At 45.3% G+C, this 15,780-nt stretch overlaps 1 protein-coding gene across 1 annotated transcript in view; it reads left to right on the top strand.

Moving 5' to 3' along the window:
• Window positions 1-15,278, top strand: part of LOC138667358 (oocyte zinc finger protein XlCOF7.1-like) — a 43,182-nt gene extending 27,904 nt beyond the window's left edge. The window contains exon 3 of the mRNA XM_069755585.1: window positions 13,205-15,278. Within this exon, the coding sequence (XP_069611686.1) occupies window positions 13,354-15,066 (1,713 nt within the window). The 5' untranslated portion in view covers window positions 13,205-13,353 and the 3' untranslated portion in view covers window positions 15,067-15,278. The remainder of the gene's footprint in view (window positions 1-13,204) is intronic.
• Window positions 15,279-15,780: the final 502 nt, after the last annotated feature.

Raw genomic sequence — 15,780 nt, 5'->3', positions numbered from 1 at the left:
GCTACACTCACAGTGATTGATACATTAGCCAATGATGGGACAGTAGTAGTCCCATCATCCGGCTAATGTGTTGAATGAAAAAAAAAAATACTCCATACATACATGCTACATACATACATGCTACATACATACATGCTACATACATACATACATGCTACATGCATACATGCTACATGCATACATGCTACATGCATACATGCTACATACATACTGCGTACGTACGTACATACATACATACATACTACATACATACTACATACATACTGCATACATACATATATACATACATACATACTACATACAGTACATTCATACATTACATACAATACATAGATATAGACATACAGTACATTAAACATACATTACATACATGACATACATATAGACATACAGTACATTAAACATAGATTACATACTCACCATTACTTGTCATTTTGATCCCCGAAGCCAGTGTCATCTGTAAAAAATATGAAAAAAACAAACAACCAATATACTCCCTGTCCGCAGAAATCCACGAGTGTCCCATGACGATCTCCCGTGGAGAACGGCAGCAACAGCTGTTGCAACCGCTCTCCAGGGGACCCAGATACACAATGACGGGAGGAAGGTATCCTTCCACCACTGTATTCCTCCGCTGCTGTAAAAAAAAAGTCCCTAGTCTCACTTTATGTCATTACTTTATGAGAAATTTTCCCAGGCAGCAATTGCCATAAAGTGAGACTTTGAACTCAGGTAACCTCAGTGATGCACTGCAGGAGCCATTGTCTCCTGTCAGTGTGTCACTGAGGGTCCTATAGAGCAGTGACATCACCCGATGTCACTGTTCTATAGGGAAGATCGTCGTGGGACACTCGTTATTAATTGGACTACGGCGGACAGGTAGTATGCGGTTTATTATTTTACGTTTTTTGCAGGCGCTGAAGTATGGTAAGTATGGTGAATTGAAGAATATTAAAATACTTTTTTCCTAATGTGTGCGTGTTTTATTGAAGCCTCTCCGTTATTAACCCGGCTTAATGTCCCCTTACAATAGCAAGGTGACATTAACCCCTTATAACCCCATATACCACCGCTACACGGGAGTGGGAAGAGAGTGGCTAAGTGCTGGAATTGGCGCATCATACAGATGTGGACTGGTATTTGTAGCCGGGGGGGGAGGGCCAATATCCATCGCCCCTCTCTAAGCTACGAATATCAGCCCGCAGCTATCTGCGTAGCCTTTCTGGCTATAAAATATAGGGGGACCCCACGTCATTTTTTTGGGGGGTCCCCCTATTTTAATAGCCAGTAAAGGCTACGCAGACAGCTGCGGGCTGATATTCTTCGCAGGCTACAAATATTGGCCCCCGGCTGTCGGCTTTCCCCCTCTGGCGCAGAAAATTGCGCGGGAGCCCACACCATTTTTTTTCCTTTTTTTGTGGGTTTTTTAACCCCTTCCCGACCTTTGACGCATACGCTGCGTCATGAAAGTCGGTGCCATTCCGACCCATGACGCAGCATATGCGTCATGGAAAGATCGCGTCCCTGCAGATCCGGTGAAAGGGTTAACGCCCATTTCACCCGATCTGCAGGGACAGGGGGAGTGGTAGTTTAGCCCAGGGGGGTGGCTTCACCCCCCATGGCTACGATCGCTCTGATTGGCTGTTGAAAGTGAAACTGCCAATCAGAGCGATTTGTAATATTTCACCTAAAAAACTGGTGAAATATTACAATCCAGCCATGGCCGATGCTGCAATATCATCGGCCATGGCTGGAAACACTTATGTGCCCCCACCCCACCGATCGCCCCCCCAGCCCTCCGATCTGTGGTCCGCTCCCCTCCGTCCTGTGCTCCGCTCCCCCGTCCTCCTGTCCGCTCCCCCCGTGCTCCAATCCAACCCCACCGCACTCCGATCCCCCCCCGCACAGCGAACCCCCCCCGCACAGCGATCCCCCCGTGCTCCGATCCACCCCCCCGCACAGCGATCCCCCACCCCGTGCTCCAATCCACCCCCCCGTGTTCCGATCCCCCCCCATGCTCCGATCCACCCCCCCGTGCTCCGACGCCCCCCCCGTGCCCTGATCTCCCCCCCCCCTTATACTTACCTGGCCTCCCGGGGTCCATCCGTCTTCTTTCCTGGGCGCCGCCATCTTCCAAAATGGCGGGCGCATGTGCAGTGCGCCCGCCGAATCTGCCGGTTGGCAGATTCGTTCCAAAGTGAGTTTTGATCACTGAGATATAACCTATCTCAGTGATCAAAATAAAAAAAATAGTAAATGGACCCCCCCTCCTTTGTCACCCCCATAGGTAGGGACAATAAAAAAAAATAAAGATTTTTTTTTTTCCACTAATGTTGGGGTAAGAACTAGGGGTAGGGTTAGGGGTAGGGTTAGGGGTAGGGCTCGGGATGTGCACACGTATTCTGGTCTTTTGCGGATTTTTCCGCAGAGGATTTGATAAATCCGCAGGGCTAAACCACTGTGGATTTACCATGGTTTTTCTGCGCATTTCACTGCGGTTTTACAACTGAGATTTTCTATTGGAGCAGTTGTAAAACCGCTGCGGAATCCGCAGAAAGAAGTGACATGCTGCGGAATGTAAACCGCTGCGTTTCCGTTCAGTTTTTCTGCAGCATGTGTACAGCGATTTTTGTTTCCCATAGGTTTACATTGAACTGTAAACTCATGGGAAACTGCTGCGAATCCGCAGCGTTTTCCGCAGCGTGTGCACATACCTTTAGAATTAGGCTATGTGCACACGGTGCGGATTTGGCTGCGGATCCGCAGCAGTGTTCCATCAGGTTTACAGTACCATGTAAACATATGGAAAACAAAATCCGCTGTGCCCATGGTGCGGAAAATACCGCGCGGAAACGCTGCGTTGTATTTTCCGCAGCATGTCAATTCTTTGTGCGGATTCCGCAGCGTTTTACACCTGTTCCTCAATAGGAATCCACAGGTGAAATCCGCACAAAAAACACTGGCAATCCGCGGTAAATCCGCAGGTAAAACGCAGTGCCTTTTACCCGCGGATTTTTCAAAAATGGTGCTGAAAAATCTCATACGAATCCGCAACGTTGGCACATAGCCTTAGGGTTGGGTTGGAATGAGGGTTGTGGTTAGGGTTAGGGGTGTGTTGGGGTTAGGGTTGTGGTTAGGGGTGTGTTGGGGTTAGGGTTGTGATTAGGGTTACGGCTACAGTTGGGATAAGGGTTAGGGGGGTGTTGGAGGTAGAATTGAGGGGTTTCCACTGTTTAGGCACATCAGGGGGTCTCCAAACGCAACATGGCGCCACCATTGATTCCAGCCAATCTTGTATTCAAAAAGTCAAATGGTGCTCCCTCACTTCCGAGCCCCGACGTGTGCCCAAACAGTGGTTTACCCCCACATATGGGGTACCAGCATACTCAGGACAAACTGCGCAACAATTACTGGGGTCCAATTTCTCCTGTTACCCTTGAGAAAATAAAAAATTGCTTGCTAAAACATCATTTTTGAGGAAAAAAAATGATTTTTTATTTTCACGGCTCTGCGTTGTAAACGTCTGTGAAGCACTTGGGGGTTCAAAGTGCTCACCACATATCTAGATAAGTTCCTTGGGGGGTCTAGTTTCCAAAATGGGGTCACTTGTGGGGGGGTTTCTACTGTTTAGGCACACCAGGGGCTCTGCAAACGCAACGTGACGCCCGCAGACCATTCCATCAAAGTCTGCATTTCAAAAGTCACTACTTCCCTTCTGAGCCCCGACGTGTGCGCAAACAGTGGTTTACCCCCACACATGGGGTATCAGCGTACTCAGGAGAAACTGGACAACAACTTTTGGGGTCCAATTTCTCCTGTAACCCTTGGGAAAATAAAAAATTCTGGGCTAAAAATTATTTTTGAGGAAAGAAAACGTATTTATTATTTTCACGGCTCTGCGTTATAAACTTCTGTAAAGCACTTGGGGGTTGAATGTGCTCACTACATATCTAGATAAGTTCCTTTGGGGGTCTAGTTTCCAAAATGGGGTCAATTGTGGGGGGTTTCTACTGTTTAGGCACACCAGGGGCTCTGCAAATGCAACGTGACGCCCGCAGACCATTCCATCAAAGTCTGCATTTCAAAAGTCACTACTTCCCTTCTGAGCCCCGACGTATGCCCAAACAGTGGTTTACCCCCACACATGGGGTATGAGCGTACTCAGGAGAAACTGGCAACAACTTTTGGGGTCAAATTTCTCCTGTTACCCTTGGGAAAATAAAAAATTGCGGGCTAAAAAATCATTTTTGAGAAAAGAGTTTTTTTTTAAATTTTCATGGCTCTGCGTTATAAACTTCTGTGAAGCACTTGAGGGTTCAAAGTGCTCACCACACATCTAGATTAGTTCCTTTGGGGGTCTAGTTTCCAAAATGGGGTCACTTGTGGGGGATCTCCAATGTTTAGGCACACAGGGGCTCTCCAAACGCGACATGGACATGGTGTCCGCTAATGATTGGAGCTAATTTTCCATTTAAAAAGCCAAATGGCGTGCCTTCCCTTCTGAGCCCTGCCGTGCGCCCAAACAGTGGTTTACCCCCACATATGGGGTATCTGCGTACTCAGGACAAACTGGACAACAACATTTGTGGTCCAATTTCTCCTATTACCATTGGCAAAATAGGAAATTCCAGGCTAAAAAATCATTTTTGAGAAAAGAAAAATTATTTTTTATTTTCATGGCTCTGCATTATAAACTTCTGTGAAGCACCTGGGGGTTTAAAGTGCTCAGTATGCATCTAGATAAGTTCCTTGGGGGGGTCTAGTTTCCAAAATGGGGTCACGTGTGGGGGCGCTCCAATGCATAGGCACACAGGGGCTCTCCAAACGCGACATGGTGTCCGCTAACAATTGGAGCTAATTTTCCATTCAAAAAGTCAAAAGGCGCGCCTTCCCTTCCGAGCCCTGCCGTGTGCCCAAACAGTGGTTTACCCCCACATATGAGGTATCGGCGTACTCGAGAGAAATTGCTCAACAAATTTTAGGATCCATTTTATCCTATTGCCCATGTGAAAATGAAAAAATTGAGGCGAAAAGAAATTTTTTGTGAAAAAAAAAGTACTTTTTCATTTTTACGTATCAATTTGTAAAGCACCTGAGGGTTTAAAGTGCTCACTAGGCATCTAGATAAGTTCCTTGGGGGGGTCCAGTTTCCAAAATGGGGTCACTTGTGGGGGAGCTCCAATGTTTAGGCACACAGGGTCTCTCCAAACGCGACATGGTGTCCGCTAACGATGGAGATAATTTTTCATTCAAAAAGTCAAATGGCGCTCCTTCCCTTCCGAGCCTTACCATGTGCCCAAACAGTGGTTTACCCCACATGTGAGGTATCGGTGTACTCAGGAGAAATTGCCCAACAAATTTTAGGATCCATTTTATCCTGTTGTCCATGTGAAAATGAAAAAATTGAGGCTAAAAGAATTTTTTTGTGAAAAAAAAAGTACTTTTTCATTTTTACGGATCAATTTGTGAAGCACCTGGGGGTTTAAAGGGCTCACTATGCATCTAGATAAGTTCCTTGGGGCGTCTAGTTTCCAAAATGGGGTCACTTGTGGGGGAGCTCCAATTTTTAGGCACACGGGGCTCTCCAAACTTGACATGGTGTCCGCTAAAGAGTGCAGCCAATTTTTCATTCAAAAAGTCAAATGGCGCTCCTTCCCTTCCAAGCCCTGCCGTGCGCCCAAACAGTGGTTTACCCCCACATATGAGGTATCAGCGTACTCGGGACAAATTGGACAACAACTTTCGTTGTTCAGTTTCTCCTTTTACCATTGGGAAAATAAAAAAATTGTTGCTGAAAACTCATTTTTGTGACTAAAAAGTTAAATGTTCATTTTTTCCTTCCATGTTGCTTCTGCTGCTGTGAAGCACCTGAAGGGTTAATAAACTTCTTGAATGTGGTTTTGTGCACCTTGAGGGGTGCAGTTTTTAGAATGGTGTCACTTTGGGGTATTTTCAGCCATATAGACCCCTCAAACTGACTTCAAATGTGAGGTGGTCCCTAAAAAAAATGGTTTTGTAAATTTTGTTGTAAAAATGAGAAATCGCTGGTCAAATTTTAACCCTTATAACTTCCTAGCAAAAAAAAATTTTGTTTCCAAAATTGTGCTGATGTAAAGTAGACGTGTGGGAAATGTTATTTATTAACTATTTTGTGTCACATAACTCTCTGGTTTAACAGAATAAAAATTCAAAATGTGAAAATTGCGAAATTTTCAAAATTTTCGCCAAATTTCCGTTTTTATCACAAATAAACACAGAATTTATTGACCTAAATTTACCACTAACATGAAGCCCAATATGTCACGAAAAAACATTCTCAGAACCGCTAGGATCCATTGAAGCGTTCCTGAGTTATTACCTCATAAAGGGACACTGGTCAGAATTGCAAAAAACGGCAAGGTCTTTAAGGTCAAAATAGGCTGGGTCATGAAGGGGTTAATTCAACGCTCATAAAGGCCTCTTTCACACTTGCGTCGGTACGGGTCCGTCGCTATGCGTTGGGCCAACATACCGACGCACGTTGTGAAATTTGTGCCCGACGTGGGCAGTGGATGCAGTTTTTTCAACGCATCCGCTGCCCATTCTGAAGTGCGGGAAGGAGGGGGCGGAGTTTCTGCTGCGCATGCGCGGTAGACAATGGCGGACGCTACGGACAAAAAAAACGTTGACTTGAAGGTTTTTTCGTGCTGACGGTTCGCCAAAACATGACATGTAGTTTTTGATGCAGGTTTTGATGCTGGTTTTTGGTGCAGTTTTTATGCGGTTTTAGATGCTGTTTTTGATGCGGTTTTTGATGCGGCTTTTCTTCCGTTTTTTTGACCGGTTTTGATGCATTTTTTGGAAATTATAAACAGAAAATGTTCATGATTTGAATGGAAACATACATGAAAAAACGGATTCGGAGGCCGGATTCATCATTTCACATCTGTTTCATCCGTTTTTTGCTGGATCCGTCGCTGTGCGTTTTTTCGCCAGACAGAAAAAACGTTCCTCTGTATGTGTTTTCCGTCCGGCGGAAACAGCTTTTTTGACGGATCCTGCAAAAAACGGATGAAACGTGTGGCCATCAGGCGCAATCCGGCGCTAGTACAACTCTATGAGAAGAAAACAGATCTGGCGGAAAAATACGGATCCGGTGGAAAAAACGGATCTGGCGGAAAAAAACGGATCCTGCAAATGTGCTCGCAGGATGCGTTTTTTCCCATAGACTTTTTTTAGCATTAGCGACAGATGGCCACACATCGCGTCCGTCGTGCAATGGTTCAATCGTGTTTTGGCGGACCATTGGCACGAAAAAACGTTAAAGTGAACGTTTTTTTGTCTATCGCGTCCGCCATTTTCTACCGCGCATGCGCAGCAGAAACTCCGCCCCCTCCTCCCCCTACTTCAGAATGGGCAGCGGATGCGTTGAAAAAGACACCCCCCGCATGCCGCAGACACCCGGCACGCCGCAGAGACCCCGCACAGAGACACCGCCGCACAGAGCCCTCCCCCCCACGCCGCATAGAGCCCGGGCAGCCCCGGCACGCTGCATACAGCCCCAGAAGGCACGTACAGATCACTGGCAGGCCCGCACAGACCCCGCCCGCAGATACAGACACTCAGTGTCCGCCCACGCACCGCCCACACTCTTCCCCCCTCCACCACAGAATATAGAAGGACAGAAAGGGCTTATTTACGTTCCGATATTTGTGTCCCATTGACTTGCATTGGTATCGGGTATCGGTATCTGCGATATCCGATATTTTTTGGATATCGGCTGATCCAATCCGATACCGATACTTTTGAATACCGGAAGGTATCGCTCAACACTAGTGATAGGTTGAAGAGATGGGTTAGGGTTGGGATGAAGACTGAGGCAAGGTTTGGGATGAAGTGGGATGGGATGGGGTCAAGTGCACAGGTGGGAGGGAGGATGTGTTGGGGGACGGAAGAGAGAATTGAAGGTGTTGAATAACTGTTTAGGGTTGTGAGACAGGGAGGATATGAGAGATGAGAAGTAGGTTTGTTTAGCTGTGGCGAGTGTGGTCTTGAAAGTAGTGAGGGACTGTTTGAATGCAATGAAGTGCTTGTTGGAGCGGGATCTTTTCCATCTCCGCTCAGCAGCCGTGGAAGCTCGCCTCAGTTCTTTGGTCAGGTTGGTGTGCCAGGGCTGTCTGTCGATTTTGCGAGCTTTGTTATGTGTAAGTGGGGCAGCAGATTCCAAAGATTCCTATAGCTATTGTGGTGTTCTATAGAGTGGCAGCGTCATCCGCATTGTGTAGGGAACTTATGTCTGTGAGAGGGAGGAGGGATTCAGAGAATGAGTGTAGGTCAAGGTGTTTAAGATTTCTGCGAGGGTGTGAAAGTTTGCGGGGTGGGGATTGTAGACATGGAGTGGAGAGGGAAGAGAATGTGAGAAGGTTGTGGTCAGAAAGAGGAAGAGGTGAGTTAGAGAGGTTAGATAGGGAGTAGAGGCGGAGGAAGATGAGGTCCAGTGTGTGACCGTCTTTGTGGGTGGCTGCAGAAGACCATTGATTGAGGCCGAAGGAGGAAGTGAGAGATAGAAGTTTAGTGGCAGCTGAGAGGGAAGTGTCAATGGGGATGTTGAAGTCGCCCATGATGATAGTGGGGATGTCCGTGGAAAGGAAATGAAGTAGTCAGGTGATTAAGTGGTCAAAGAAGGTGGTGGCTGGCCTTGGGGGTGGTAAGTGACAGCCAGTTGGAGGGGGAGTAGATGCGCACAGAGTGCACCTCAAAGGAAGGCAGGGTAACAGAGGGTGGCAGTGGCATTGGGGTGAAGGAGCAGTTATCTGACAGGAGAAAACCAACTCCTCGCCCATGTTTGCTGCTGGGGCTGGGTGTGTGAGAAAGGTGGAAGCCACCATATGAAAGTGCAGCAGGCGAGGCTGTGTCAGAAGGGGTGAGCCAGGTTTCGGTGATGGCGAGCGTTCCACAGAGCTCCTGTTAGTGGGACTGGGGAAGCGGGGGCTGGGTGAATGGGTATAAGGTTAGAGAGGTTACGGAAGTTTGTGATATAGCGTGGATAGGGGGTAAAAATGACTGTGGGAATATGGTGAGGAGGACCAGGATTTGGAGAGATATCACCAGCAGTGAGAAGGAGCAGAGAAAGTGTTAGCAGGTGGGAGCAGGAGAGGGCATGAGGGGGCTGTCTGTGTTTGGAGACAGAGGATTGTATGTTGAGGAACAGTTCTGAGGAGGAGGTGAGATGGATGGGGGAGGATTGAGGAAGAGATGAACAGTTCCTTACTTGGTGCAGGGATTAGGGGAGTTAGCAGAAAGTGAAGGATTATAGGGGTGAGAGTGAAAACAAACAGAAACATTGTTTACAGTGACTGGGCAGTTATCTTTAGTTCCCTTCTGGTTCAATTCTGATTTTAATTCTACTGTAATCTTTACACTTCTAGGACACACTTATAGGAATCACACTGCAGATTAAAGTCTTTGCAGACTTGAGCTATGCAATATATCTGCCACAAAGTGCATTCAGGTGTGAAGCAGAGAGGAGTGGTCTCTGCTCATCTTGGTCAGAGAATTAAGAGTGGACCAGAGGCATACAATCAAGCCAAAGTAAACAACGTCATAAATAGCACGGGTGGAGGGAGGGGTGTTTGGGTGAAGCTGGGGTTGGTTGAGAGACATACCAAGTGGAAGATAGGAGTAGAGGCAAGTCTGTGTGGAAAGATGGATGACACTACATGCATTTCATAGACAGAGCAGGAGAGCTGGGTGGATCAACATACCATATGAATGCTAGGTGCAGGGGCGAGTCTGTGTGCAAAGCTGGGTGATGTAGTATATGCACTTCATAGACCGACAGAGCAGGAGCAGGAGAGCTGGGTGGATCAACATACCTGTAGGAAGAATATACATGCTTGTTATCTATGTATAGATCTATCTATCCATCTCATTCCTTCTATCTATTATTTATCTCTCTATATTTATGTCTATTATCTATCATCTATCTATCTACCTATCTATCTGTGTGTATAATGGAGTGTGGGTTGGACAAATGTAAAAGAGGAGGTTGGACAAGAAATGACATAACAATTTTTATTTTTTGTTCTATAATACATCTTTATTTAGCTTTCAAAAACGAATTAAAAACGCATCAAAAACGCACTTGCGTTTTCTGCCAAGAGATGCAGATTCAGTGCAGAAAAATCTGCAGGCAAATCTGCAATGTGTGCACATACCCTACCGGTAACCCTAACTTTAGCCTAACAGTAACCCTAAGGCCTCTTTCACATTTCCGTCGGAATGTGAACGTTGCTATGCGTCGTTCTGTGCAAAAAACGCATCCTGCAAAGTTGCCCGCAGGATGCGTTTTTGCACATAGACTTGTATTACTGACGCACCGCAACCTATGGACACACGTTCCATACATCGTGCACTGGATGCATCGGTATATGGTGGACCATCGTTGCAAAAAAAGTTCAAGGGAACGTTTTTTCGCACATCGGGTCCTGCATTTCCGACCGCGCATGTGCGGCCGGAACTCCGCCCCTCCTCCCCGGGACTTTACAGTGGGCAGCGGACGCGTTGAAACACTGTGTCCGCTGCCCACGTTGTGGCGAATTTGCACGTCGTTGGTATGTCGGGCCGACGCTTAGCGACGGCCCTGTACCGACGGAAGTGTGATAGAGGCCTAACTTTAGCCCCAACACTAACCCTAACTATAGCACTAACCCTAACCTGCCTTATCTGTTTTTTTTTACTTTTTAACAAGATGGCTGACTGACACAGCTGTTGCCAGCAGCACTTTTAACACTGTTTCTCCTCTAATCTCTCACTGACATCTGAGGAGAAACAGCGTTTTTATGAGGCAGATCGCCCGGGAAAGTTAATTGCTACAACACACTTTCTTAGTGATTTGTCTCATTGGCTGGTGTGATGCTGATGTCATCAGGACCTGAACCAATCGGGTCTCGATAGGGTCGGGGGTCACAGTAAGGGTTGTGCGCCGGAATCCCATCGTTATAGCTAGCGCCGATGTTTATCTATCGTTGGCGGTCATGAAGCAGTTAAGTTAAGGGTACCATCATTTCTGTCCAGGCCTATTTCATGAGTTTTTTTTTTTTTTATTCTATGGAAGCATGGTTAAAAAGCAATGTCTGACTTTCATTTGTTCATTCTCATAGATTTTTGATTTGTTATTATTTTTGTCAGATTCAAGTTATTTCTGTGACCATTGTGGGTTTTTCTGTCATTAAACGAGGGGTACCAACAATTTTGACCACGTGTGTAGGAGGAATTAATATTTTGACTCCACAGCAACTTTCTGGAAATTAGCACGAAGTGGATGTTGGCGAGTGAAAATTACAATTTGCCATTTTATTACCCAGCACATAGTGCCCAGATTGTGCTCCAGGAGACACACTGCAAATTAAGTGGATTCTTCTTACTATATAATATTACTAAATACAGAGATCCTAAATGTTGTTTGAGCACACTGCAAGACTCAGAAGTGAGAGCGGATTTTGCTGGATTGGTTTATAGAAACTCTGTTACTTTTCAACAACCTTTGAGCCACTAATAGTGTGGGAACCTCTGTTTCTACATTGACAGATGATGGACCTGAATGGGGACTTGGCTTTTTGTGAGATGAGAATTGGTATTGTTTTCGCCTACATAACATTGATTGGTTTCTTTTTATTCGATAGTTGGGAGGCAGAATGAACAAACAGTTGAACACCACGCACTACTGGCTCATCCAACAAGGTGGACTGTCATTGTCTTGATGAAGGGAACCCGTCACCCCCAAAATGGAAGTTGAGCTAAGTCCACTGTCATCAGGAGCTTATCTACAGCATTCTGTAATGCTGTAGATAAGCCCCCTGATGTTACCTGAAAGATAATAAAAAGAGGTTAGATTATACTCATTCAGTGGCGGTCCCGCTGCGGTGGGCTTCACTGGTCCGGTCCGGCGCCTCCTATCTTCATTCCATGATGTCCTCTTCTGGTCTTCACGCCGTGTCTCTGGCGCAGGCATACTTTCTCTGCCCTGTTTTCTCTGCCCTAAACAGCCACGCCGTGAAGACCAGAAGAGGACGTCATGGAATGAAGATAGGAGGCACCAGACCGGACCAGCGACGCCCTTCGGACCGGACCGCAGCGGGACCGCCCCTGGGTGAGTATAATCTAACCTCTTTTTATCATCTTTCAGGTAACTGTTGTGAATTCTGTGGTCAAGCTCCCTCCTGTGGTCATGAGTGGTACTTCTGCTGGTTCTGTCCATGAGCTTCCTTTGGTGGATGTGAGTGGGGCTGCGGCTTCTGAGTTTCCTTCCTCAGGTGACGAGGTTAAGTCGTTAGGTGCTGCTCTATTTAACTCCACCTAGTTCTTTGTTCCTGGCCTCCAGTCAATGTTCCAGTATTGGTCTTGCTCTCTCCTGGATCGTTCTTGTGGCCTGTCTTCCCTGCATAAGCTAAGTTCTGCTTGTGTTACTTTTGTTTTGCTATTTTTTCTGTCCAGCTTGCTATATTGGTTTGTCTTGCTTGCTGGAAGCTCTGGGACGCAGAGGGAGCACCTCCGTACCGTTAGTCGGTGCGGAGGGTGTTTTTGCGCCCTCTGCGTGGTTGTTTGTAGGTTTTTGTGCTGACCGCAAAGCTATCTTTCCTATCCTCGGTCTATTCAGTAAGTCGGGCCTCACTTTGCTAAAATCTATTTCATCTCTGTGTTTGTATTTTCATCTTTACTCACAGTCATTATATGTGGGGGGCTGCCTTTTCCTTTGGGGAATTTCTCTGAGGCAAGGTAGGCTTATTTTTCTATCTTCAAGGCTAGCTAGTTTCTCAGGCTGTGCCCGAGGCGCCTAGGTCTGGTCAGGAGCGCTCCACGGCTACCTCTAGTGTGGTGTGATAGGATTAGGGATTGCGGTCAGCAGAGTTCCCACGTCTCAGAGCTCGTCCTATGTTATTAGTAACTATCAGGTCATTTTCAGTGCTCTTAACCACCAGGTCCATTGTGGTTCTAAATCACCAGTTCATAACAGGTAACATCGGGAGATTATCTACAGCATTACAGAATGCTGTAGATAAGCCCTGATGACTGGGCTTGCCTCACCTTTCATTTTGGGGGTGACAGGTTCCCTTTAAAGTTTTTTGCATAGCTTGCCATTTTTATGGACAGTTTAAGTAGAAATGTTCAAAAATATAAAACTCAAGGATATTTTATAAAAAAAAAATGTTTTTTGTCTTGGCAGATGACTGTACCAGGAGATCAGAGGGACAGCTGACATCTTCAATTTTTAAATCTGATAATCTTGAGATCCTACAAGATACAACTAAAGTGATTGCTGTTACTCCAGATATATCGACATCCATTCACAGCAAAGATCTGTCATCCGATCCTATGAAACAGGTCCCACCTTCTGATTCATTACTGACTACTAAGGAAAATCAAAGTCACAAAAGAGGCATTAAAAAACAAACTGCTCCTAAAGCAAAGAAGTCATTTTCATGTTCAGAATGTGGGAAATGTTTTAACCAGAAATCAGATTTGGTTATTCACTGTAGAATTCACACAGGAGAGAAGCCTTTTTCCTGTTCAGAATGTGGGAAATGTTTTAGAAAGAAAGGGAATCTAGTTAGCCACCAGAGAAATCACACAGGAGAAAAGCCTTTTTCCTGTTCAGAATGTGGGAAATGTTTTAACAGGAAAGGGCAGCTAGTTACTCACCAGAGAACTCATACAGGGGAGAAGCCCTTTTCCTGTTCAGAATGTGGCAAATGTTTTAACAGGAAAGGGCGTCTAGTTACTCACCAGAGAACTCATACAGGGGAGAAGCCCTTTTCCTGTTCAGAATGTGGGAAATGTTTTAACCAGAAAGGGAATCTAGTTAGCCACCAGAGAAATCACACAGGGGAGAAGCCTTTTTCCTGTTCAGAATGTGGGAAATGTTTTAACCAGAAACGGAATCTAGTTAGCCACCAGAGAAATCACACAGGGGAGAAGCCTTTTTCCTGTTCAGAATGTGGGAAATGTTTTAACCAGAAAGCAGATTTGGTTAATCACCGTAGAATTCACACAGGGGAGAAGCCTTTTTCCTGTTCAGAATGTGGGAAATGTTTTAGAAAGAAAGGGAATCTAGTTAGCCACCAGAGAAATCACACAGGGGAGAAGCCTTTTTCCTGTTCAGAATGTGGGAAATGTTTTAACCAGAAAGGGAATCTAGTTAGCCACCAGAGAAATCACACAGGGAAGAAGCCTTTTTCCTGTTCAGAATGTGGGAAATGTTTTAACCAGAAAGCAGATTTGGTTAATCACCGTAGAATTCACACAGGGGAGAAGCCTTTTTCCTGTTCAGAATGTGGGAAATGTTTTAGAAAGAAAGGGAATCTAGTTAGCCACCAGAGAAATCACACAGGGGAGAAGCCTTTTTCCTGTTCAGAATGTGGGAAATGTTTTAACCAGAAAGCAGATTTGGTTAATCACCGTAGAATTCACACAGGGGAGAAGCCTTTTTCCTGTTCAGAATGTGGGAAATGTTTTAGAAAGAAAGGGAATCTAGTTAGCCACCAGAGAAATCACACAGGGGAGAAGCCTTTTTCCTGTTCAGAATGTGGGAAATGTTTTAACCAGAAAGGGAATCTAGTTAGCCACCAGAGAAATCACACAGGGGAGAAGCCTTTTTCCTGTTCAGAATGTGGGAAATGTTTTAACCAGAAAGCAGATTTGGTTAATCACCGTAGAATTCACACAGGGGAGAAGACTTTTTCCTGTTCAGAATGTGGGAAATGTTTTAGAAAAAAAGGGAATCTAGTTAGCCACCAGAGAAATCACACAGAGGAGAAGCCTTTTTCCTGTTCAGAATGTGGGAAATGTTTTAACCAGAAAGCAGATTTGGTTAATCACCGTAGAATTCACACAGGGGAGAAGCCTTTTTCCTGTTCAGAATGTGGGAAATGTTTTAGAAAGAAAGGGAATCTAGTTAGGCACCAGAGAACTCACACAGGGGAGAAGCCTTTTTCCTGTTCAGAATGTGGGAAATGTTTTAAATGGAAACAGCTTCTTGATAGACATCAGAGCAGTCACACAGAGGAGAACCCTTTTTCGTTTTCTTAATGTGGGAAATATTTTACTTGGAAATCAACTGTTGATAAACACCAGAGATTTCACATAGGGGAGAAGCCTTTTTTATGTTCATAATGTTGGAATAGTTTTAACCAAAACTTAATCTTATTAAAGGGGTTGTCACTTCTCATTCCTCATGTTTGCTCACAAAAGGATAAAATTAAACTTTATTAATTCTAAATGTAAAGCTATACCCATAATTCACCCCCTTAAGGTTAGTCAGTAGGTGACTAATAGAAAAAACATGTACCCCACAGTTCAGTATATAGGGTGAGGTGACGTATACACACACTCACTCTCCAAGCCTCTCATTTCTACAGCTTTCATCGTCCTCACCAAAGGCGAGTCATCAGGAGACTATTTAATATTGACCTATATTGAGGCGAGTCTAGACAAAAAAAATGCCAAAGTCATGTATCATGTTATCCGAAACCGTCAGAAAACCAGCCACATATTGGCAGATCCCAGGCCTCAAACTATATACTTTGTAAGTTTATAAGCCACTCCAGTGTCAGGAATAGATAGGATGTGAAAATACAGTATAATTCTTGTGTTTTTCTTCTATAGGGACTGCCCTAGTTTGGTATTGTAACAGCTGTTAATTAGTAGTGCAGACAAATTGTCCTAGACTAAACTCCGTTTTCAGACGGCCCAATATGTACCACTCAGGGAAACTTACCTGCTCCAAAGATCAATAGCAGCTTC

The sequence above is a fragment of the Ranitomeya imitator genome, chromosome 2, assembly GCF_032444005.1.
Source record: "Ranitomeya imitator isolate aRanImi1 chromosome 2, aRanImi1.pri, whole genome shotgun sequence".
Taxonomy (NCBI): domain Eukaryota; kingdom Metazoa; phylum Chordata; class Amphibia; order Anura; family Dendrobatidae; genus Ranitomeya; species Ranitomeya imitator.
The sequence above is the reverse complement of the archived record's forward strand: the minus strand, read 5'-3'. Positions and strand labels throughout refer to the sequence as shown.